This window comes from Musa acuminata, chromosome BXJ2-9 (assembly GCF_036884655.1).
Source record: "Musa acuminata AAA Group cultivar baxijiao chromosome BXJ2-9, Cavendish_Baxijiao_AAA, whole genome shotgun sequence".
Lineage (NCBI taxonomy): Eukaryota > Viridiplantae > Streptophyta > Magnoliopsida > Zingiberales > Musaceae > Musa > Musa acuminata.
Window position 1 is genome coordinate 49337501 of NC_088346.1, and position 23953 is coordinate 49361453.

At 42.5% G+C, this 23953-nt stretch overlaps 3 protein-coding genes and 2 long non-coding RNA genes across 10 annotated transcripts; 2 read left to right on the forward strand and 3 right to left on the reverse strand.

Moving 5' to 3' along the window:
* Positions 1-1426: 1426 nt before the first annotated feature.
* Positions 1427-3910, reverse strand: LOC103999564 (uncharacterized). The gene is made up of 2 exons (XR_010491514.1): positions 3811-3910; positions 1427-2063 (listed from the first exon to the last, which is right to left on the reverse strand). It is a non-coding gene; the product is annotated as an uncharacterized LOC103999564 (long non-coding RNA).
* A 2221-nt stretch (positions 3911-6131) lies between these two features.
* On the reverse strand, positions 6132-9805 carry LOC103999561 (fatty acyl-CoA reductase 3). Its single transcript, XM_009421346.3, has 10 exons — positions 9671-9805; positions 9466-9569; positions 7941-8143; positions 7761-7861; positions 7486-7678; positions 7235-7396; positions 7071-7152; positions 6730-6996; positions 6522-6649; positions 6132-6437 (listed from the first exon to the last, which is right to left on the reverse strand). Exons 1-10 carry the CDS (start codon positions 9747-9749, stop codon positions 6284-6286), a joined length of 1473 nt encoding a protein of 490 aa, XP_009419621.2. The 5' UTR covers positions 9750-9805; the 3' UTR covers positions 6132-6283.
* Positions 9806-10566: 761 nt separating this feature from the next.
* On the reverse strand, positions 10567-15759 carry LOC135623837 (uncharacterized). Its single transcript, XR_010491516.1, has 3 exons — positions 15506-15759; positions 14363-14504; positions 10567-10879 (listed from the first exon to the last, which is right to left on the reverse strand). It is a non-coding gene; the product is annotated as an uncharacterized LOC135623837 (long non-coding RNA).
* A 6-nt stretch (positions 15760-15765) lies between these two features.
* On the forward strand, positions 15766-20515 carry LOC103999585 (histone deacetylase HDT2-like). 6 transcript variants are annotated; one of them, XM_065127242.1, is made up of 7 exons: positions 15766-16158; positions 16631-16757; positions 18177-18248; positions 18986-19043; positions 19154-19255; positions 19368-19449; positions 19620-20515. In XM_065127242.1, the coding sequence occupies exons 2-7, from the start codon at positions 16734-16736 to the stop codon at positions 19624-19626; spliced, it is 345 nt and encodes a 114-aa protein (XP_064983314.1). In that variant the 5' UTR covers positions 15766-16158; positions 16631-16733; the 3' UTR covers positions 19627-20515. The 6 variants fall into 6 exon arrangements, with proteins under 6 accessions (XP_064983314.1, XP_064983312.1, XP_064983313.1 ...); XM_065127240.1 differs by having other exon boundaries at positions 19368-19445; XM_065127241.1 differs by having other exon boundaries at positions 19368-19421.
* A 175-nt stretch (positions 20516-20690) lies between these two features.
* On the forward strand, positions 20691-23379 carry LOC103999559 (ABC transporter F family member 4). The gene has a single exon (XM_009421344.3). The coding sequence runs from the start codon at positions 20848-20850 to the stop codon at positions 23014-23016; it is 2169 nt and encodes a 722-aa protein (XP_009419619.2). The 5' UTR covers positions 20691-20847; the 3' UTR covers positions 23017-23379.
* Positions 23380-23953: the final 574 nt, after the last annotated feature.

Consider the following 23953-nt stretch of genomic DNA (forward strand, 5'->3'; position numbering starts at 1 on the left):
TTGGAATGGTTGCAGGAACCTCAATGGGTGTGAATGCTAACGGTGGTTGAGACATCAATCGTGGTTGCGATGACGACATAGTTTGTTGAGCTAGTTGGGGTAGGAGTGAGGTGATTGCCTGTATCATGCCCGTGATCACTTGCACTTGGTGTGTGAGGTTCAAGAATGTTTTAGCGGGAACAACAAGGTGCCCGATATTCATCTTCAGAGGTGAGAGTCTTGAGTTGTTGAACAAATACCATTAAAGCCTTAGCATATAAGCGAAGGTGGACGCATCCACCTACGGAAAAGAGGGCAACTGCTTGCCTTGTCGAAAGGTGCTATGGGTTAAGGGTAGAGCTTCTTCACTAGAGTGCTCATTGAGAGGATTCATAGACGAATGTTCCTGCAACATTCAAGGCCCTCCTTTTAGTGCAAAAAATGTTGAGGTGAAGTACCATCGATAGTGGAGTCAGTCCAGCTTGACCTGACTCGAATGCGTAAGGATGTTCGAGGAACCCTCGTGGCGGCCTTAGTGCAGTTGAGGCGGCTTCGAGGTGGTCTTCACGTAACTCCAACATACTTGAGATGGTCTTGAGGTCAACTCGAGGTGGAATCTAGCTTCTCGATGGATTCTTACACAAAGGCCAACGATGGAAGGAGTTTTTCGACCCAACCCCTCCAACGCTCAAGTTAGTTCGAAAGCCCACCCCACCCTTTCTTGACATTTTGTCTATGGGAGCGACAAAGAGGGGGACATGCCTAAATGATATCCCATGGACTATTGTCCATGAGGGCCGATAGGCTATAACCACCCCCACATCATCGACCAATGGAGGGTGATTCGATTCTTTTCTTTTCATATCAGTACTAATGGAGTGATTCATTGGTCGACGAAGATTGACTATCAAAATATTCCATAATATGATTAAGTACTAGTAGATGCAAGTTAGTGGATGGATAGTTCGAGTTGATCTTTTTAATACCAAGATGAGATTTGGTTCTAAAAAAGAGAATGCTGATGATGCTAAGATACTGGGCGGCACCTGATTCAGCCTGGTCTTCTTTTGATGTGTTCTTTGCGATCCGTGTGATCCCACGGAGTCCCCAGAGCAGATTCGTATACAAATTATTCCGACAGGTAGAGCGAGCCTGCAATTCCGAGTCCAAAAAGAAAGCGTAAATTATCTCATAACAAATCCGTATTGCGTAAGACTGGAACTTATTTTGACAGGTGAGAGAGAGCCCATATTGCCTTTTGTGTTCCGACAACACAAATTTCATACTGAAAGGGAGCTATTGGAAACGGGAGAGTATATCATTAGGAACACGTGCACTAATACTGCCATCCATAGAACTCTGTACACTGACTAATACTGCTAAGTCGACCAATTCACATAGGTCTAAATAATCGCTGCTAAACATAGAATGCGTGAGACACTTGATGTCAAGAAATCTGAACATAAAGTAGTGCAATATCAGCAGTAGTAGTACCGAGCTTATTGAAAGAGGCATGACCCTCTGGACAACAAAAAAAAAAGAGGTTAAATGACAGATACATACGTCTGATTCATTCCGAGCACAAACAGAGAAAGGATGCCAATCCGATCAATATAGTTCGCCTTCTTTGTGAGTGTAGATGACGCATTCTGATCTCGGATAGGAGACACAGGTCAGGATATAACCCTTTGACATCTGTGTTTCATCGAGGAAGGATCCATCCGACTGATCGACATTGCCCGACACCAATTGACCAGCACACGTCGAACATGCTCCAGCTCGGCATGAGTATGGCAGCTCCACTCCTGCATCCTCGGCTGCATCCAGAATGTAGCTATCATCTGGAGCGTCGAACTCATGTTCCTTCCCCTCCGGGTCGATGAGTTTCACCTTGTAGACTGCCATAGCACATGCCCTGAAGCGGTTGGATGTCCTCAAGGATGATGCTTTTGAGATACGCTTCATGGAGCTCAGTGAGGATGGGCTTTTGATCAGCAAAGAGGTGCGCTGGCATTTGGTGTTGCCTCTCAGCATGCATACGGGTGGAACAGTAACAGTTGACATTATGCCTGCTGGAGATTTCCCTCCAAAAGAAAAAAAAAAAAAGTTGTCTCAAAATTCACCATTAAAAACCATCCAAATCAGTCTTATGACTCAAGAAATGGCCCTCTGATGCAGACTGACTATAAAGATTTAAAGATGATAAATAAATGTGTTGAACAACAAACACTTAAGAAGTAGACCCAAGGAATTCCAGTCTAATAGTTAAGTTATAAGGGCATCTAGAATTAGATCAAGGAACTTTCTGCATGTCCGACGATAAATCATCCATGTCGTGGGAAGGCTAGAGTGGGAACCATCACAGAAATACACACAACTCCGTTTAATTATTTACTGATAACCTAACATTCGACCCACAAAAGTAGCAATATCTCCATCTTTCTAACCTTTCTCTACTCTCTGAGCTCGCCTTCAATTTTGAATGATTGTTTAACCTTTTTATTTAATTTACAAGTGTGGGTGCACTATGCTACCAACGCTAGACATGCAACCGATGATCTTATAGTGTCTCCAAGAAGTTCATGGCTGGATATTAAATGTACAAGGAAGAAAATAAGAAGCAAGTACATCCTAACTGATATCGACAGTTGAGATCAGCTATGTAAATAAAGAGACAAACATTGGACATTGTCCATCAAGAAGACAAATGTTTCTGGATTGTGATGATAATCTATGTATGACTTTAATGGTCAAATGGTAATGTTAGCTACTGATGCAAATTCTGTAAAAATCTAAAATATCATTAGCTTAGTTATTGTGCAAGATAATTATGCATCTCAAAAGAACCAGAATGCAGTTTTGTGCCACACAGACCACAATATTGTTGTCACCGTAGCCAGTAATTACGATCAAGCAATGGATGACGGTAGGAAATTAACATATATACATGACCTCAATCGCCTGGATCTTTTGTGTTAATCATGGAAGCCTTGTGTAAGATGAAATAGGGAAGAACTTACTAAGCCAACACCACTAGATCAAGAAAAGCACAAACCAGCACTACGAAAACAAGATTCCTAAGCTTGATTCGATGTCAGTTCCCAAGTTAAAGTAGTATGATATATGTTTACGTAATCTTTCACATATGTTTCCAAGTTAAAGCAAAAGTTATCACAACAACGTTATAACAAACGGATCGTTTATAGAAGGCTAAAGAAGTTACTAAAAATCTGCAACAGATCAGTAGGCAATCTTTGTTTTCCATCATTAATCAATACTCAATAGAATACCTAAGTCAACCAGGAAAAGAGCGAGAGCGATGCCCATACTTACAGAATCTAACTCCAATCTCAAAACAATATAATGAGATGTCTTCAAAATGATAGATTTCGACTTATGATGAATTAAGCTGCACAAGGTCTTTCAAAATGATAATTTGTGACACAACTCTCAGGATCACCAGACTATTATTAACTTGTTTACAGTGTCTAAATTCTAAAATGATTACAGTGGAAAGCATATCATATAATAAAGCAAACATCCGGTTCCAACATATCAACAGAAATGAAACGCGAAAAAGGAATAAAAGCAACCATATTTCCAGGAAAAATAAGATAAAATTCAACACATACACGAAATGAACAGGGATTGACGTAGACGTCATAGATCCCGGCTCGAGGGTAAAAACTGCAAAAAGATCGAAGTATAGAACGAAAGAAATCGATCGATAGGCCACAAAAAAAATCGGGTGAACATGATCATCATAGAAAACAAATGCTCCTAACATCATCAACTCCATATCGGAACCCACAGAAACAATTTTTTTTTTACCTGACGACGCAGTGGAAGGGATCGAAGATCGAGAAGACTCTGGCACGTATTAGAGGAGAAAGGGGGCGGCGGAGCAACCCAGGTGAGAGCGTCCCTTCCCGACGTGAAAGGTGGCGATGGGGCTTATTTATAGGGTTTATGATGTCCGGGACGGGCCAAGCCGGGCCGGGCCGGGCCCGGCTCGTGGAGAGCGAGGCAGGACTGGACCATGGGTGAGGATCCTCTCCAAGTAGAGGTATCCGACTTTACCCCGGATCCACGCACTTTAGATGGTGCCCGCATCAACAGACGGTCGAGATGTGGCAATTGGAAGGATGAATTAGAAGTCACAATTGAAGCGGATCGGCTATGAATAGGGCGGTGACAGTGGACTTCAGCACTGGTCCTATGTTTCATCCACGCGTTTGTAGTGACTCGCATTTCCCACCTGCCTCGTGATTTAGCATCAAGCGGGACACGCCACTGCCGCCAATGACAGATCAGGTGGAAACGGCGGGTGAATCATGTAGCCGGTAGAAACAATTATCTTAGTCGGCTCTTAGTTTCTGGTGGCCGGCCTTTTGGACTCCTCAAGAGGCGAAATGCGATCTTCTATGTTTCCGACAAAGACGATTACATGGAAAAGAAAAAGGAGGAGACGGGAGCGAGTTGAGTTCCGGCTAGTGGATCGTTGCACAGGGAGCGACTCTTCGGTGGTGGGTAAGGGCAGGGTCACCGTCGAGATGGGTGTGGCCCCCGCGGGCGGGGCCGCCACTTGCGTGCGTCAATTGGTTTTGTCGATTCCAGCCATCGCTCACTCCGGGTTGCGCGCCGGTAGCCATTTAACTCCTCGTAGAAGAGAGGAATTGCATTTTATTTCCTCTTTTCTAAATGGTAAATGAGGAAGAGACAAATATATTTGATGGTAAAATCTGTAGATAATGTCTTGCTGAGTCGAGACACAAAATGATTATGCTCAATTGTACTACCAAACTCTTCGACTTAATACTATGTTGATTTAAAGCTTCGAAGTTATGAGTATCCTTAGTACTATATGCAGTGGATTCCAAATACGAGAAGTATAGCCGATTGGAACTCAACAGCGCGAGCGAACGAGGCTTCTCTGCCATGGAGAAGGAGATGAGCATAGAGGAATTTAGTATGCCTCGCTTGACATATACAATCAAGCGGGCAACAACGAATATTACAAGATCAAAACAATCACCTTAATCAATCTTCAATCGTTGCTGGCATAATGGTAATGAGGATGCATGCTTTTCTTCTGCAGACCGAGAGCTCTTCGGACGAAGGAAAAAAAGAAGAAAAACAGTGGCTCAAGCACGATCTAAACTCGGAGGTTTTGGCACGAGAAACGAGTGTGTGGTTTCAAAGACCAACACTCGATCAAGAAGAAAGAATGATTCGGGAAGCATATCCAACCATGGAAATCCGCGGAACAAGGATGAGTCGATCGGTCTCAGTTTCCAACTTGCAGGCACGTATTTGGCGGCCGACGACAGTCGTCGACCAGCGCCTTGCGGGCGGATGCCAAGGCCTCCGGCATGAATCTCTCGAACGCGCAGCGATCCGCCCAATCCTTCAACGAGCTCTCTTGCCCCCACGTCTCCGGTATGCAAACACGGCCCGCCATCTCCACCCTGTGCCGCCTCAGCCTCTCCCGTCCACAGTCCTCGAGTCTCTTCCTCGCCTTCTTCGAGGCTGCCGGTCGAGGGCCACCGCTGCCGTCGTCCGCCGGTGACGTCGAAGCGGGATTGACGGGCTGGTCTATCGGAGAATCCATCATTAAGCCTTGAAGAGCCGGTCGAGTCCGGGGCTCCGAGGAGGAGCACGCGTCGGCATCGCAGCTCCTCTGGGGCATGTCCTTCCCTCTCGCTTCTTCCATCGAATGGTGCTACTGCTGCTCGTAAGGAGGAGGATCATGTGGAAGAGGTTTTAGAAGGTGGGGTGGCGAACAAAGAGAGAGAGGGGATGCGTGGGGGAGAGGAGGGCACGTCGGAGCCAAGGGTTTCATGTGGTGCGCGGAGTAGCAACGTGGTCGGTTCCACGCTTTTGTGGAAGCTCCAGAAAGCAGAATCCGATTCCGTGGGCGCTGCTGCTCCAATGGTTTGCCTCCGGTGAACCAATTATTTTGGGGAAAAAAGATAATAATAATAATAATATCATATAATTCTAAGTGGTCAATACGTCACCCATATAATATCATATAATAATAGCATCATAACATCGAATTGATGAGTTATATAGGAAAAATTCTGCATATTTATAGACTTTCTTCTGCAAGCAGTGCTACCATAACATTCCTTTGAATCAAGAAGGTGGGTACAGAATACGTCCGAACACCAGAAGATGTAAGGGAAGCATCCTAGCTATGGTTCGTCTCTGGAACAACATAAATATTTCTGTGGCGTCAATAAATGAGAAGAGATGGAAGAAGTAGTAGAACTGACCAAGTGCACAAGATCCCTTCCATGGTTCATTTGAATGCATATTTAAGGACGCCTGGGACATGAATGCGATAGAAGTAGTCCTCCCAATCGACGTGCTTGGGATCAAAATCGAACATCCAGGCCTCAGCGTCGTCCTTCTTCATTGCCATCCTCAACCTCTCCATGTTTAGGTCGTCAAAGCTTCGAACAAGATAATAATAATCTTTACCCAAGAAAAATAATCTTGTGTGGCCTGTCGAAAAAGGAAAAGACAAAAGAACATACTATCCTCTGAAGAAGGCATAGGGTTCGTAAAGGTCAACGAGATGCATCACGAACTTGTACTTCCGGTTGAGTTCATTGTATCCGCGAGCAAATCGTCCACAGGATAGCAGATTGATGAGGTGCAATACCTATCAAGAACAGACGCAACCATGCATTAGCTATGCGTCGAAATGCGTGGCTGTGGCAGAGCTATCTCATGCTTACTGACCCCCAGTGGCAGCTTGTGTCTCAGGGTCATGTAGATACGGAATCTGGTCATGTTTCTGATGACAGGAACCCTTCTCGTCTTGATGATTCTTCCGTCCTTCCCCACGCGAGGGTTCTCGAGGAAGTAACGATACGCGCTCTGCTCCAGAATGGAGTACGTCATTGGATTTCTCACGGAGGAGCTCATGTGGTAGATGAACTCCGACCGCTGATTCGAGTGAGCCGCCATGGTCACCATCATCGCGTTCACCACCATGTCCCCGGGTACCTGCGTTACGACCAACCTCAGCACGCATCCACTTCCAAGCGAGAGCTTGATCTGATCATGAAGACAGAACGAACCACATCCGCGACGATGTCGAGATCTCCAAACAAGCATGCGATCTTCCCCTTCACGTACCCCATGATCAGGCTGTCGATCGTCCTGCACCACGAGCAAACTGAGTCTATCTCTCGACTCACAGAATCTGGAATGACAGTGGTTCCGCTGGTTCAAGTTTCATCACCTTGTTCCTTCGATCCAACCAGGAAGTGGGTCTCTGTGGACGCTCGTGATGATCGTCGGGCGCAAGATTACCAGAGGCAGATCTCCTCGTAAGTGTCCGAGCAGCATTTCACCCATTGCTTTGGTGCAAACGTAGGTGTTTGGCCAGCCAAAATACCTAGCTCTTTAGGATGCACAAGATGTTGAACGAAGAGAAGTCAGCATGCATGAGATCCAAATGAGTATACAACTTGATGGTTCGGATGAATCCACCTCTTCATCCCCAGTCGCTTCATGGCTAGCTTTTCGACCTCTTCGGTCGCATACTCTGCACGGAGCTCCCTCTTCTTCTTGTCCACCAACCTTAGTTCTGCTTCGATGTCCAAGTAGGAGCCCCCCTTGAGAGTCTCTCCCATGAGAAACTTCTTCTCCAAGATCAGCCCACTCTGCTCGCCAGCTACATAAGCTGGCCACGAGAAGAGGAAGAAGAAGAGATCGGAATCAGCTTATCAAAACGCTATATAGAATCAACTCGAAATGCAACGTACCGGTAGAAACATGGAGGAGCATTTCCAGTCTTACGCATCGCCTCGCAAACTCCAAGATATGCTTAGCTCCGAGAGCATTGATGCCCAAAGACACATCGTATCTGCAAGTGATCAAGTAAAAAAATGGTAAATCAAGGTCACTGCTAAAAATTGCATCATCGAGGATGACATATGATGCACCTGTCGTCGAAGCTGGTGGTCGCTGCTACATTGACGACGATCCCCACTTCCTTCCACAACTTCTCTCTGAGATTGGAGTCTTGGATACCTAAATCTTCCCGGACGATGTCTCCAGCCACGGGGAACACCTTGCTTGCTACAAATGGATGGAATCCATCACCATGTTTGTCTCTTAGAACCTTGAACAGGTCCTTTCCTAGTATCTGGAATGAAAAGATTTTGAATTTGACTATTTCTTAGATGTTTATTAGATGTAAGAAGACTCAAATCGGACTAGACTTTGACTTGATATGAATCTGAAGTCAAATACAAAATATGATCCAAATAGAAGAATAAACATATATATATATATATATATATATATATATATATATATATATATATATATATATATATATGTCTGAATTAAATATAAAATAAAGATTTTATAAATCTCAAAGCTATTAAGCGGAGGATTTTAATACATAATGGAACTCTAACATGGAAATTAAAATAGAGAAGATTTTGCAGTTATAATTTAAACATAGAAAATTAGAATAATAAATCGTATATTGATAAACCAAAATTGAGATAAATGCCAATTACTTGCAGAAAAATGACTGCAAACTTTGGTTAAAAGAAAAAGAGAAGCTTATTGAGGAAAATATATTGAAAATTGATGCCATTTATACTGCTATATATATATAGAACCCACCAATTCAAGTTTGCACAAAATATTCCAGGATTCTGAAGTTTTAATTCAATGGACTTTTAGTGCTTATGTAAACACGATTTCTTGCATGCATATATCATTGCAAGATCAGAAACTTAACATATTCTTTTCTGAAATATTAGAAACTATTCCTGAGTGTGTTAATGTTATGAACAATATATGAAGCTTTATTTATAAAGAAAAGATATCGTTTGTTTTTTTGGTTTTGTATTGTAAGTGTAAACATGATATTTCAAATTTTAGAAGGATACGACCGTATACGACTGTATACGAATACGAGTATCAATGCCTTATTGTCTTGGCTTTGCATTGTAAGGGGAACTATCAATGCCTACACATACGACCGTACACGAATACGAGTCATATACCAGTCCTTAGTTACACAACTTAAACCTACCCGATCGCGTCTCCGCAGCGCGACTTGCGGAGCCCACGGGTGGTGAGGGCATAATGATTGCATTTGTGGGCTCCACAGAACGTGTTCATGAGGAAGCCACCTAATATGGTCAAGTTTTGGGCTTACAGTTTTGGGACGGGGACATTTCCTATCCCTCCCAAATAATGTCCTCAACTAATGTTGGATCACATCAGTCTTCCCCTCGTTAATATTTGTACCATAAACGTTGCACCACTCTCTCTCTCTCTCTCTCTCTCTCTCTCTATATATATATATATATATATATATATATATATATATATCTGAGGTTTGAAAAACTCCTCTATAATATACATTAAAATTGTCAAGCAACTTTATTGAGGAGGAGGAGAGATAAAATTCAAAGTAGTGTCGGCAAGTTGGAGGAGTGAGAGCACCTCAGTTTGCACACGCTGGTTGGCAGATGCGGCATCGGCGGCTCTGACGAGGAGGAAGAGCCTCTTAACCTCCGGTTGAACCCTCAGCACCTTCTCCACGAATACTTCCATCCCAAACCAACAAGAAGACAAAGCAGAAAACACAGAAAGGTCAGTAAACATTGTAAAGCACAGTCTAATGTCAGTGTTTGTCTGAGACGAGTACTTTTTGCCAAGAAGCCAGTGGATCCAGTGATCAGAATGCTCTTGTCCTTCAAGAACTCCAGTATTCTGCTGCTCTCCATGTTACAGCTCTTATCCTCAGAGAGAGAGAGAGAGAGAGAGAGGATAGAATAGGTCACCTGAGGCAAAGTTTGGCATATAAATAGCTGAAGAGACAAGCAGAGGTAGAGTACACGAAAGACTGGGAGTGGTTTAGATACGACGTAAGGGATCAGCCGACGAAGCTGGTGAGTGACCCCGACGACAAGAGGCATTGAATTGGACGCGAGACGAGTTACTCGTGTACCCCAACACTGTACGGGTACTGTGCGACCGTTCACATGCATGCTTCGTCCTTCCTCACTGTTCCTTGGTGCACCTCCAGCTCCAGTTAAACCCTTGCTTCTTTCTGACTCATCTCTTTGGCTCATGACAGACTTCAAAGGGTAACCAATATAATAGCATCATTCCCAGTCGCAAAACGACAGTCTTAATGCATAGCATTTAGAGATAACAATGGTCCGGCGTGGTTAAATTGGATCATGACTGATATATTTTCCTAAGCTGGTCGGGTTTCGTAGTCCCATGCATACAAATGATCACCTATCAAGATATTATGAGGTGGAGCCCGATACCGAGTCGGCAACGACCTACCACGATTTATACCTCTCTTTAAATTTTGTACGCCTTGGTTGGCGATCTTATAGATTTCACATCAGCTCACAAGGAATATTTATGGATGCACAGTTATCACAACTCCAAACCTCGGTTTTAGCAACCAAAGCTCCTATCAATCGAATACCAATCAACTCTTTCAAAGTTGGAGATCTCACCAACACAAAATGAGATGATAAGGAGCCAAATGTAGCATAGTCTTTACAAAAATTTCACCTCTTGACATCAGTTTGCAGGTCTTTGGCTTGCTCATGAAGGTTCAGTTCCTTCACCTACACATATTTATAGAATGACAGTAACAGCTGACTTTCCAGATAAACTGCATGAACAGGTTTGGATTACAAGAAAAGAAAAGTTTAGGTTATCATCTCCAACTCACTTTCACCAAACAAGATTTGCCTACCCATCAAATCCATGTGTAGCTCGGTTTCTTCTCGATCCCAGCATTGACTCCATCAAACAAACATCTCTTTCCCCATTAATGACAAAGTGGTGATCGAGCATCGGTCCAAGCAGGAAGGAGCTTCCCTGCAGACACCTGTAAACCAGCAGCAAGTGATAGGTGCCAAGTGTGGAAAGATTAAATAAACATTAGATTAAGTGTTTGATTAGTACAAGGAGTTCTGATGGAATTACGTTTGGCTATGGCCTTTGCTTTTATGGCTTATGGTTCGTTAATTATGAGAGGGCGGCGGTGATGAATCAAAACTTCCTAGTGTTTGGTGTCCTCTTCTCTATCAATCGATACATCTGTCAACTGATAAAAGCGGCACGAAACACTGGTGCCAAGTTTATTTGTGTGCACTGCGGCAGTAAAGAGTTGAAGATTGCTAATGCCCATTTGAGTACACAAGTGTCCTTTTTTACCTACTGGTGCTAAACTTTCTCAGGCACAGTAGGCTGAGTTCAACTTGAAGACTAGCTTTAACTTGTGTTGGTTGACCTAATTTTGAGCTGTCATTGGATAAACATCATGGTGTCTTGCACTCCTGATGTTGATCTTTTGGCCATTCTTTGTCACCTGCAGTTGTTCAGATGGAAAGAACGAAGAACTCTTGTTTGTTTCTTCTTTCTTTTTTTTCCTTTGATATGCCAAAATGAAGAAAAGAAACGGTCTCTTCTCATAACTACTAATTAATATATCAAATTAGTACAGATGTGACAATACACAAAAAATATATGATGGCTACACCTTCGAATCAATGAATCTAAAATGATGTTCTATGACCTCTATTCACAACGCAGCTCATGTCCATGGCTTCCAGGTGTCCATCTACATCATAGAGTAGCAACCACAGACTATCTTACCATGACACTAACATTCACCTTCTGTCTTATATACACATAAAACTATCCAATTTCATCATGTCATTAGGATTCGATGGTTATGTGCCTAACCTCTACTTAATCCTCCATAAAGCTAACATATATTCCTACCTTCCTAGTTGTTATGGTAAAGGACCTACCTTAACTTGAGATCAGATCTTCCGCCATGGGAATAAAAAGAAGGAGACTAATAAACAATAATTTACGCCATTGGAGACTTTTACTCTTGGAGAACAAGAAAAGGGGAACATTTAATTCTGATGTTTATTGAGGGAGAAGGTTGATGACCAACCCATTGTGCATTGCCTGTTGAAAGGAACAGATAACAATTCACATCATGAGGGATGACAACATTTAAGTGGTTCAGCCATTACGATAAACTGTGGCACCTGACTGACTCCATATAGTTTGACCAAGAATTCAAAAATGCTTAACCTTGTTTTACTGCATTAACTTTTATGTAATGCATGTTTTCTCTCTGTGCCTTGAGACACAACAGAAACAATTCTTAACACAGAATGCAGTCTTTAAGTCTCTAAGCTTACAATCAAATTCTATTTGAAACTGACTCAACAACTGTGAACAGAGAAATATAATATTTTATGAGTCGAATCCTTTCTCCCAGAGTTGGACTGTATTTTGCATAACGATCTACATCAATCCTTTTGTAAATCCTTGAAATCTTAATAAGTTCTTCTTTTGAAAACAAAATGTCTCTAAGCTTATTCATCTACCATCACTCATATAATTGGCCACAATCGTGTAGTCTTAAAGTCTAAGACATCCCGATCTTATCCTAATCCAAATATCGTCTAGAGTAATGATATTTACAACCCAAACCAGTCCAAATTAACACTGGCATAAGCACAGGGTGGGTTGGATTAGCATCATATTGTATTGGAGTCATAATGTGTTGGGTCAAGTGGATGACAAACTGTGCTTTCTAAAATTTTATATTAGAGGTAAATTCATGATTTCATCGTACAAACAGTGACACTTTTGTCACTAAAATCTGCTAGTTGGCACTTCAGTCTAAAAGTTCAAATCTTGAGATGAGACATGATCTTTGGTTTTATATTCTTAACAGTCCTCCTCATGTGTGAGTAGTAAATTGACTCACAACTCAAACACATGACACTTAAATTGATTGAGCCTGTATGGTATTTGAACACAAACCTTTCATTCACTCTTCTACCATCCTCCATCTAAAAATTTAAGACGTTAGATAAGACATGATCTTTCATTTTATATTTTAACAGAATCTTCCAAGGTGGATAAAGCAAATTGGTAGGTCATGATGCAATGAACCATATATGGTGATTGGACATATCACATGTACAATTACAGAATCGATGATGATATTGTTTTTTTTATAAACTTTATATAAGAAACAAAAAAAAAAAAATCATGAATCCATCACATAAACAATTGCATTGCTTGTTGTCAAATCTGCTAAAGATCATCATCCACCCCTCCAAAAACTCTTTGGATTATAGTTTCAAATTTGTGAATGCTTCTTTACTTGTAGCATTTGAAACTGCCTTTATGTAGAAACAACAACATTTTTGCTTGACTAATCATTCTCTGTTTTATAGATCCACCAAAACCTCCATGAGGTTATAATTGGACTGACCCTTCATGAAAGCAGGAATTACTTTCAGACATGCTGACAGATGGGAATAATAAATGGTCACTGGACTTATCACAAGTAAAGCTGCAGTGTCATGAAAGCAAAGTGCGGATCAATGATGCACTTGGTGAGTTGAACTCACTAGTCACTGAAAGGAAAATGAGATATTGATGTGATGTGTGGTCAATGCAAGTCTTTGATATCATAAATGGTAGGTGACAAGTCAATGGCAAGACATATTAAGATGGCCATAGTTGTTAGGTGGAATTTTATGAGATTGTTGACCATTAAAAGCAAAGCAATTAGGCAGCTTATTAATTCCTCATCAAGTGTGCAATTATTATAAGAATATTTTGTGCTACCTTAAGCTATTAAAGAAATTTATAACACAGCCAAACATTTTTATTATTATTCAAACAACTTAAGTTTTAGTAAATGTGATAACCCAACTGATGATTTTATCATGATAGCAAAATATCAGAGCGGGAATTTGAGGATTGAACCATTGTGTCAATCCACACTTGAGAGTGTGTCATGATGATAAAAATATATTAGTTATATATATAAGATTCATAATTTTGTGTACTGATCTTGTACTGGTCAGGGTTTGGACCGATACGATACTATCAGTACACTGATATGTATCGAGTATCGAAAAAAAAAATCTAAAAAAAGACTGAGAAACAAAAAATAGAAACAGCTAAATACAGAGTCTGTATCGCCTTGTATTGGACGGTACCAATCCTGTATCAAGCGTAGTGCCTGGTTTATGCTGATCTGTGTATCGATAACCTGTCAGAGCCAATAGGTAAATACCCATCCATCCGTACTGTACCGGACCGCATGGTATTGCAAACCTTGATTATATAATGAGTTGATAAATGATAACAGCATGACATGATTATGAATATCAAGCTATGAGAAAGGAGAAGACACATAATTTGAAGAAAACGTTGACAATAATTATGACAACCAAAGTAAGAGTTCATCAACAAAAATATACAAGGATGAACCAAGTGCATTGTATTATGAGGATTTGAGAAAAGTCGATTAACACAATCTTACCTCTGCGAGAAGAGATGTTTCTCTGGTGCAAAAGAACAATCATACTGTTATATCAAAGCTCTTCCTTGACACACAGGATTGTTCAATTTACAGATGGTGTTCATCTTCCATTGCCCACTGCATCACAGCAGCCTTAGTAGCACTGTCACAACAAAAGCAGATGCAGTAAACACCGTAATCCAAGCAGTAGTTCTATATTCTGCTCTTAAGATCAAGTAATGACTATAACAAGCCAGAGTCAGCGGATGACATCTTTAGACATGGCATTATTTTCATATCTATGCAAATTTACCATGCAAAACATCCTGGGACCAATATGGGCAACTACATCAGCTGGTATCAAGCAACAAATTTCACATGCACCAGACTTTCTCACTAGAAGAGCCTACGAGCAGCAAGCCATTTCCCTGGCCTACAGCCACCATTGTAACATGAGTTTTCAGTATTCTGTTTTTAGCACTTCAAGATCATATAATTGAAAAGCCTAAGAACGGATGGAATAGAAGCTTTCCACTAGGAAGGTAGCAAGCAATTTTAGTTGGACAGGAAGACAGTGAAATGCTTCCTTGTGCATCTTCTTTGTTGACAAATATCCCAAGTTTTACCACCAAATATTAGTGCTTTCAGATATATCTGGGAAGGTCAGAGTTCCATGGTCTTATATTTACAGAGTGAAATAGGAAATTTGATGGATTTCATAGTGTTCAACTTGTTTCTTTGTGATACATTAGTCTAAAAGCCAGATGTCATGTGGATGTGTAGGATTTTTGGCATAAAACTTATTACAATTTCGTTCTGATCACAAGCCGCAGGCTGTGACCAAGTTCACCTGACTGCTCTGCAATTTGTGACCATACCGAATGCACAATTTAATTGCAACACACTTCTTAAGTAAATGTTGCTTGGTAATCTATCTTTTCCTGTCTCCTATTGTCCTTTTCATCTTAATATTTAGGATTGCTCAACCTGATAAACCTCGTCATGTAGCTGAAATCAACAATGAATCCAAGAAAGAATAATCTACGGTGTCTGACAAAATGTCATACGAAGATGAGACAAATCGGTCGCTGGTATTCCTCTCCATGACCAGCAAACTCAAGGAATGGCTTACCCTACCTGGGTTGTGAGAGGTCAGAGTCTTACCTTTCGTTTCGCCCGTAGAAGGAGTCCCATTTACACCGGGGATTGTTCTGACGTCGTCTTGATCGAGTGCAGAAACCCTTCGAGTGGGAATCCTAGCAATAGGCGATCGAGGTGCGGAGGATGAATGGGCTGCGCCGACGTGAGGATTCAAGGGTTTCGTTTCACGCAGATGGGAGACAAAGCCCCATCACAGCGACGGTGCTTTGGCAACATTACAAGTTTGAATCCATGACCATGGCGAAGGCTTGCGACAAAGGCCGAGCTTTGGATGTCGCAAGTTGTCCGTCTCTCCGGAGACGAGGAACAGGTTTTGTCCCCGAGAAGGGCTCCACCTGTCCCAATGTCGCCTGGCGTTTGAGTTGAGAACCTGTTTCCTGTCTCGGGGCGAATCCACAAGGGGAATCCCACGCTGTCGAATCTGTCGGACGATGCTTTGGAACCGGACTTAAGCCACGATTTAACAACGACCGGGGGAACGTGACGCGCGCTGCCTCCAGTCGTGTAGTAAGGCAGTGCGTGGAGTCGCGTCCCTTGAACCCTACATCCTTCACCGCGTTTCCGCCTCTTGCCCTTGCGCTCGCCGTTTGCTTCTCGGACCGCTCTCCGATCCCCCATTTTCCTCGTCTTCTGATCTATCTTCATGGAGATCTGGGGTAATCGCTCTAACTTTTTGCTATTTATTTTCCTCCCCATCTCTCTTCTCTTTTCGTCCGCTTTAGTTGATATGATCGATTGTGGGTAGAGTTTCCTGTTCGATGAAATTGGCTATAATTATTTGCATTAATTCATACGAGCGCTGGTTTCTATTTCCCCTCTTAACATGCGATCGCTAATAATCTATTAGCTTTTGGATGTTCGATTGGTTCTCTCTCTCACTCTCTCTCTCTCATAATTTTTGTCGGTGTCAATGCCACTAAATGTTGCATCTTCATTTCGAAGGAGACTTTGTTCTGTCCTTTGGGTTCTTATTCTTCCTTCTTTTGGTCATCTTTATTTTCGCATGTCGTATCTATTTGCGTCTTACACAATGCGCTTGTGGTGTCACTGACAGTATCGCAATTTATAATACAGCGAAAAAGTCTTTTTTTTCATATAGTTTTCTTTTCCTCTGTGTACCTGAAGCAGTTCATTCTCCTGAGTTATCTTCACGGAACTTCTGGTGGAAAACTATGATGAATATGAGAAACCCTGTAGTGTAGCAGTGTTGTAGAAAAAAAAGGGGCGCTCAATGATAAGAATGTTCATTCCGGGGGTGAGTTTGTATTTTAAATTTGTTTGATTAACATTATGAATGCTGATTATTATCACTGAGATCATAGTAATATTGATCCTGTGCAACCTGGTTTAAATCAGAAGCTTCCTATTTACTGTCCCCTTTTTACTATCGACAATCCTACCCCGCTCGTCGCCCTCTCGACATTCTCCTCTAAATTGTCACGGACAAAATTATAAATAGAGTGTTCGATATAATTCTCGTGTATGTCTGTGTTTTTCGATTTTGTCACAGTATGTAAAAGGCTTGCATGAGGCTTGACAGTCCCAATCTTCTTGGCTTTTGTGGTCATTTCAGATTTGTAAATGCAGGTTGTGTGCAATCGTCGCACAGAGGCAAAACTACCCGTAAACAGACCATCTAAGCAATCATTTTGGGGGTTTTCTAGCTCTGTAGGTTGGTGCAGAGTGTCATCTAGTGTAACATCTAGGAGCTACCTGAGTGGCACATGGTTGGATAAGCCTTGGGGTTAGTGTTTAGGGTTGGTTCGTTGCCTGTTCCGCAATAGTATCATGTGAGCATTTGTGAGGACTTTTGACCATGGCGAACCATCTTGGACCTTTTGTAGCATGACCGTTCAGAGCTTGTGAAGTCCATGCATGTAATTTGCAAGTGTTTGCTGAAATAAATGCTTGTGGATATTAAGTTAAACACTTTGTCTGACCCGTCTTCTCTTTTATAGGTTCTTAAAGGATAAAAAATGACCCTTTGCGGACGAACACACAAGGGTGTCACATGACTTAGGCAAAACCAGCTAAGTCCGTGACAAATCGGAGTAAGGAAAAGAAGATGATGAGGAAGAGGATGATTTTCATCCATTTGCAAATGTGTAGTTTAGAAATATAAAAAAAATTTAAAATGAGGTTGTAGAGAGTAAAAAGGGGTTACAAATAGTAATCTCCTTAAAGCACAGAAATAACCTCTTTGCTTGTAAAGGTAAATCGTCTACATTGACCCCCAAACCTTGTTTTGGCAGGAGCTTTGTGCATTTGGATATCCTTTGTCGCTGGTACTAATAAGATAGTGTGCATTCCATGGCCACCATGTAGATGTGTTCTGCAGCAACATACTGGTTAATAGTTTCCAATTTGTAGCAATTGGGAACATTGAGCAATTGCCACTCGTGTTTATTTGTGAGAAATTCTTCCACTTGTAGTTGACAGGGGCTTCTAAAATGAATGTTCTTTCTTTCATATGGTTCATCTTCTTTATCTTCCTTTATTAATATATTATTGAACTCACATAGGAAGCTGTGTTGTATATAAGTCGCATGAGGATGCATATATGCCTTGAAAACCAAGTTTCATTTTTTTTTCTCTGTTAAAAAAAAAATCTTATGTTGTGCACTCTGTTTCTCACCTGTAGCATTGTTTTGATTATTTTACCAAAAAATTTCAGGTATGGAAATCAAACCGGAAGAAACTGTCAAGGACAATCCTGGAGAGGAACAAATATGTGCATCTTTCTCAGGTGTTAAATGGGCACATATAAGATGAACTTATTCCTGAGTATTTCTTTTGAATATGTTTTTATTACCATGCAGACTTGGTTAGGGGAGAGTAAGAAGAAGCATCATGGAAATGAGAATGTATTAATCTATGTGAAATTTAACAACTAATAGCTAGTATTTGGAACACTCTCTGCAGAGAGATGTGCTCAAATTCAATATGGATTGGTTTCTGAGAAAGAATTTGAACTATCTTACGGCTCAAATAACGAGAGTATCTACTTGTGTTGCTATAAAACCGTTGTTCTTGAGGAAGATGAATATCTTTATGACTTTCCTGTGGAAAGCAAATTTTCCTAGTAGTTCATTTCTAATGCTCAATGTAAACAGATGCTTGCTATTGTGGAGTTGAATAAGGCTGATAAGCAGAAGGCAAATAGGGATGTTGATGAGGATGACGACGATGAAGATGACAACGACGAAGACAGAGGAGGATGAATCTGATGATGACAAGGCCTGTACTAGGGCTGTCAAAATATTTGTTTTTCTTGTTTGATGAGTTTTTGCTTTTTCTTGCAGCATCATTGTTTTGGAGGCCATCTTTTTCCTGTATCAATTTAGATCCTTAACATAGTCTATCAAATTTCATGAAGAAAGATATTTACTAATGCTTCATATTAGATCATCATCTAATCAGCATGCTTTCAAAATGTGAATGCTGTTGTTCATGGATAATCCTTATTGATATTCTTTCTTTCAGGATATCGTGGAAGATGACGACAAAAATGAAAGCTCAGATGAAGAAGATGAAGCTATCGGTAAAAGAGTACATAGCTTCTTTTGCATATATATTTGGTTATCAGTTATTTGGATGCAACTGTTCAAATTACTGGGAAATATTTTGTAATTGTAATAGCTTTTTCCACAGGCTGGACCTTCCAACGAAGGAACTGTTGGTTCTGCTTGCAAAGCTCTCCTGTTTCAGAAAAGAAAGCAAAGTTAATATCTCCAGTAGAGAGTCTAAAGAAAGGTAGTATGTCAATAAGCAATGCTTATGATGTCATGGTTTTGTGAATCTCAATCCAAATTTGTTTTCTCTTTCTTGGGGCTAAAACACTGATTGACCAATATTAAAATCACAGGCGATGCCTGTAAGAGAGAGGGCCATTCTGCGACACCCCGTCCTGCAAAACAAGGTGACAAAATGCCTGCTAACAATGGCAAGTATGTCTTTTGTTCGATTCTTGTTTCTTCTTAGATATGAAACAATTCTAGTATACAGTTAACACACTTTCAGAACCTTCAATTCTTGACGATGCTTTTGGCTTTCATAAATATATCTTTTTTTTGGGTTTTCATATCAATTTTTTAATCTAACATATCTGCTTGGACAGGGAATAACTTGTTCTCATCATCATGTCTATCCACTCGGCACCCCCTTCAGCTCTAAACCTGGAATCCTCATAGCCCATTTCTTTCGGTCAAAAGGTTCTTTACTGCTATATACTTTACACAAGATTGGCATCTCGAGACAACCCAAGAAACGAAAAGGATCTGCCTGCTGCGTTTCGACGCTAACTCTGTCTTTGAAGAAGGAATCGGTGGTCTACCATGCGCCACTTCAAATACGATTCTTCCCTGCCATGTTTGTTGTGCAGGAGATGGATAACAACATGAACAGGGAAGTAGCAGAGCCTGTTGGCATCTCCCAAAGACTCCTCAACTTCCTCGTCAAGAAATCCAACCGTCAAGGTCAGCCAAACCTTGCCGGTAATACCCAGAAAGGAGACAGCAGCCGTTTCAAAGGCCAACCCCCCATGTCTCAGCATGTGGAGACTCGCGTCCCAGTTACTATCTACAAAGATGGCAAGCTCGGTTTCACTCCTCGGGTGGAAGTGCCGGTGGAGTACCAGGAACCCAGTGGATCCGCGAAGCTCCGGGAATCGAGATCAGCCAAGACGGAAGCAGACGTAGCAGTTGAGGCAGTAGCCGCCGAAGCAACCCCACCACCACCGCCCAAGAAGGTTGCCAAGAAGTCCGTCACGATCAAGATTGATATTGAAGACAGAGATGGCATCAAGAAGAAACCATCCATGTCGGCGAGGAGCGCCGCAGAAGAGAAGAAGTGGCTCAGGATGTGGAGCTGAAGAAGAAAGAGAAACCATGGAGTCCGCCATGCGAGGAAGGCAGACGACAAGTCAAATGTACTCGTGAAGCAGCAGAAATCCTTTGCCAAGCATGTTGTACTCTTTCGTGGAGTCCGTGAATGTAATAGTTGTGTTCTTGGGTTGCTCGGTTTCTTCGTCGTCCTCTTCTCCGATACGTGTCGGTTGTTTGCTTGTGGGCGTGACCGTGATGAACTCGGAGATCAGGAATAAACCATAAACCCGGTTTATTCCTGATTGAACCGGCATCCGGTTCGGAATTGGATCGGGTGGGCTCCGCACCTTATAAATGCTCGGTCTCTGACGCGACGAGGGTTTCCGTGGCCGACTCGTAATTCCTCGTCCTCGTCCCCTCTTTTGCCATCGCCGCCGATCTTTCCTTCTCCGCCGACCGGCTTCCATTCTTGTCTTTCTGATCGCTTCCGATCTCCACTTCTGCTACGCTGAGACCGTCGCCATGGTGAGAAAGGCGGCCACCGATGACCACCGATCCTCCGCTTCGGCGGTCTCTTCTTCGAGGCCGGGTAAGTCCAAGGAATCCGCCGCCGTCCCCAAGAAGGAGAAGATCTCCGTCTCCGCCATGCTTGCGTCCATGGACAAGCCCAAACCCTCCTCCTCCGCCGCATCCAAGAAGTCCAAGCCCAAACCCAAGCCTTCCTCCTACATCGATGGCATCGATCTGCCCCCCTCCGACGATGAGGAGGAGGAGATGGCCGAGGACGAGGTCGCCAAACGTAAAGCTCGATCCGCTGTTACCGACCTCGCCGCCGCCACCTTCTCGGACAAGGAGCTCAAGAAGCGGGAGAAGAAGGACCTTCTTGTTGCGCAAGCGGCCGAGCTGGCGCGGCAGGAGGTCCTCAAGGACGACCATGACGCCTTCACGGTGGTTCTTGGGGCCCGTGCCTCCGCCCTCGATCCTGATGGGCAGGACGCGGCGGCCGATGCTAACGTTCGGGATATTACCATCGAGAACTTCTCGGTTTCGGCTCGCGGTAAGGAACTGCTGAAGAACGCCTCTGTTAAAATCTCCCACGGGAAAAGATACGGCCTCGTCGGACCCAACGGGATGGGGAAGTCCACTCTTTTAAAGCTTCTTGCTTGGAGGAAGATACCCGTCCCACGGAATATTGATGTGCTCCTCGTTGAGCAGGAGGTGGTTGGCGATGACCGAACCGCCCTTGAGGCGGTCGTGTCCGCTAACGAGGAGCTCGTGAGGCTTCGCAAGGAGGTTGCCGCCCTGTCTGAGAAGCCCGAAGGGGTAAATAATGATGACGACGATGATAGCGGAGAAAAGCTCGCCGAATTGTACGACAGGTTGCAGATTTTGGGCTCCGACGCTGCAGAGGCCCAGGCGTCGAAGATCTTGGCTGGATTGGGGTTCACCAAGGAGATGCAGCGCCGGCCGACCAAGTCCTTCAGCGGAGGGTGGAGGATGAGGATATCTTTGGCCAGAGCTCTTTTTGTGCAGCCGACCTTGTTACTTCTTGATGAGCCTACTAACCATCTTGATCTCAGAGCAGTGCTTTGGCTTGAGGAGTACCTTTGCCGCTGGAAGAAGACGCTGGTCGTGGTGTCCCATGACCGTGACTTCCTTAACACAGTTTGCAATGAGATCATTCATCTCCATGAGCTGAAGCTCAATGTCTACCGTGGGAACTTTGATGATTTCGAGAGTGGCTACGAGCAGAAACGCAAAGAAACAAACAAGAAATATGAGGTTTATGAGAAGCAGATGAAAGCTGCAAAGAAGACAGGCAGCAAGGCTAGGCAGGACAAGGTTGATGAGCGGGCCAAGTTCGCTGCTGCCAAGGCGGCAAAGAGCAAAGCAAAGGGTAAGGTGGAAGATGATGATGCACCCCCACCCGAGGTTCCCAAGCGGTGGAGAGATTACAGTGTGGAGTTCCACTTCCCAGAGCCTACTGAGCTCACGCCACCACTTTTGCAGCTTATTGAGGTCAGCTTCAGCTATCCTAACAGGGAGGATTTCAGGCTTTCTGATGTTGATGTTGGCATTGATATGGGGACAAGGGTTGCCATTGTGGGGCCTAATGGTGCTGGAAAATCTACTCTGCTCAATTTGCTGGCAGGGGACTTGGTGCCCACTGAAGGAGAGGTGCGCAGGAGCCAAAAGCTGCGGATTGGGAGGTATTCCCAGCATTTTGTTGACCTATTGACAATGGATGAGAACGCAGTCCAGTATCTCCTCCGTCTTCATCCAGAGCAAGAAGGATTTAGCAAGCAAGAGGCAGTGCGTGCTAAACTTGGGAAGTTTGGCCTCCCCAGCCACAATCACCTCACACCTATTGCCAAACTATCGGGAGGCCAGAAGGCCCGAGTTGTTTTCACTTCTATATCAATGTCTAAGCCTCATATTCTTCTGCTGGATGAGCCCACAAATCATCTAGACATGCAGAGTATCGATGCGTTGGCAGATGCACTGCAGGAGTTCACTGGTGGTGTTGTTTTGGTGAGCCATGATGCTCGTTTAATATCACGTGTGTGCGAGGATGAAGAGAACAGTGAGATATGGGTTGTGGAAGAAGGTACTGTAAGAAAATTCCCTGGTAGTTTCGAGGAGTACAAGGAAGATCTTCTGAAAGAAATAAAAGCGGAGGTCGACGAGTAAAGGTATACATAGCTGATTGGTGCTGCTCTGAAGTGAGTTATCTACAATTGGTTCCATATACGATAGCCTATTTCCAGCTTCAAACATTTTAAAATAATATCCTTTTGACAATTTTGGCAGCATTTCTCTTTGTTGTGTGATAGTCATTTAAACAGGTAAAATTCTAAAAGCATATGTACTACATGGTTCCCAAGTCTGACTTTTTTGCTGTAGTACATTGAGTGTTGTCTCTGTGGACATGTTGCAGTTGTCGTTTATTTGTGGAGTTTTATCTTATATGCAATTGAAGGCTAAGAATATATATGTCAGCTTGTTTGGTAATCATGTTTTAAGAGTGTCAATACACTGGATAAGATTTGTGTATGAGTAATTAATTTTGCAAGTTGTGGTTTTGTCCAACTTTATCCATCGTATCATTAAGACTTAAATTTATTCTTTGGATTGGTCGATCTAGTAATTTTTGTTGCTTGTGCCTGTTGTAGGCATTTCATATAGCTAACATGGGACTAGCACTAACATACTGCATTTTGAATGATTGATGACAGTGATTGTTACATGTAATGGTTAATTCCTCTAGAACTTTAAAGCAATCGGTGAAGTTGCTCTATGGTAGTTCTGCCAGATGATTCACATCTTAAGGATTGTGTTCCATTTCATCGAACAAACAATTCAACTATCTATTGTGCAAATAGGCCTTTAATATGCCATTGAAAAATTTTGCATGTGCTTAACAAGAATGACTCCAGGTGTTGGAGATTTGTAACCAATTAGGTTTTTTTTTTCCCCTAATTATGTCCTGATTTTCATTTCTTGTTATTAGATTTTAGGAAAGAAATATGTCATGTTCCATGTTTGGTCGTGTCATTTACCTATTGGTTTATTTTTCTTTTAATATGCTTTCTAAAATGACACAATCAAACATGGAATATGAAATAGA

What these genes read in the sequence shown, in the direction of transcription:
- LOC103999561 (XM_009421346.3), bottom strand. Translation starts at nt 9,749, where the DNA reads ATGGAGAGCAGCAGAATACTGGAGTTCTTGAAGGACAAGAGCATTCTG. An exon ending in GCTCCTCCATGTTTCTACCG is followed by an intron (nt 7,679 to 7,760) that starts GTACGTTGCATT and finishes TCTCGTGGCCAG; the next exon opens with CTTATGTAGCTGGCGAGCAG. An exon ending in AAGCGACTGGGGATGAAGAG is followed by an intron (nt 7,397 to 7,485) that starts GTGGATTCATCC and finishes TGCATCCTAAAG; the next exon opens with AGCTAGGTATTTTGGCTGGC.
- LOC103999585 (XM_065127238.1), top strand. Translation starts at nt 19,371, where the DNA reads ATGCCTGTAAGAGAGAGGGCCATTCTGCGACACCCCGTCCTGCAAAAC. An exon ending in CAAAATGCCTGCTAACAATG is followed by an intron (nt 19,446 to 19,619) that starts GCAAGTATGTCT and finishes CTGCTTGGACAG; the next exon opens with GGAATAACTTGTTCTCATCA.
- LOC103999559 (XM_009421344.3), top strand. Translation starts at nt 20,848, where the DNA reads ATGGTGAGAAAGGCGGCCACCGATGACCACCGATCCTCCGCTTCGGCG.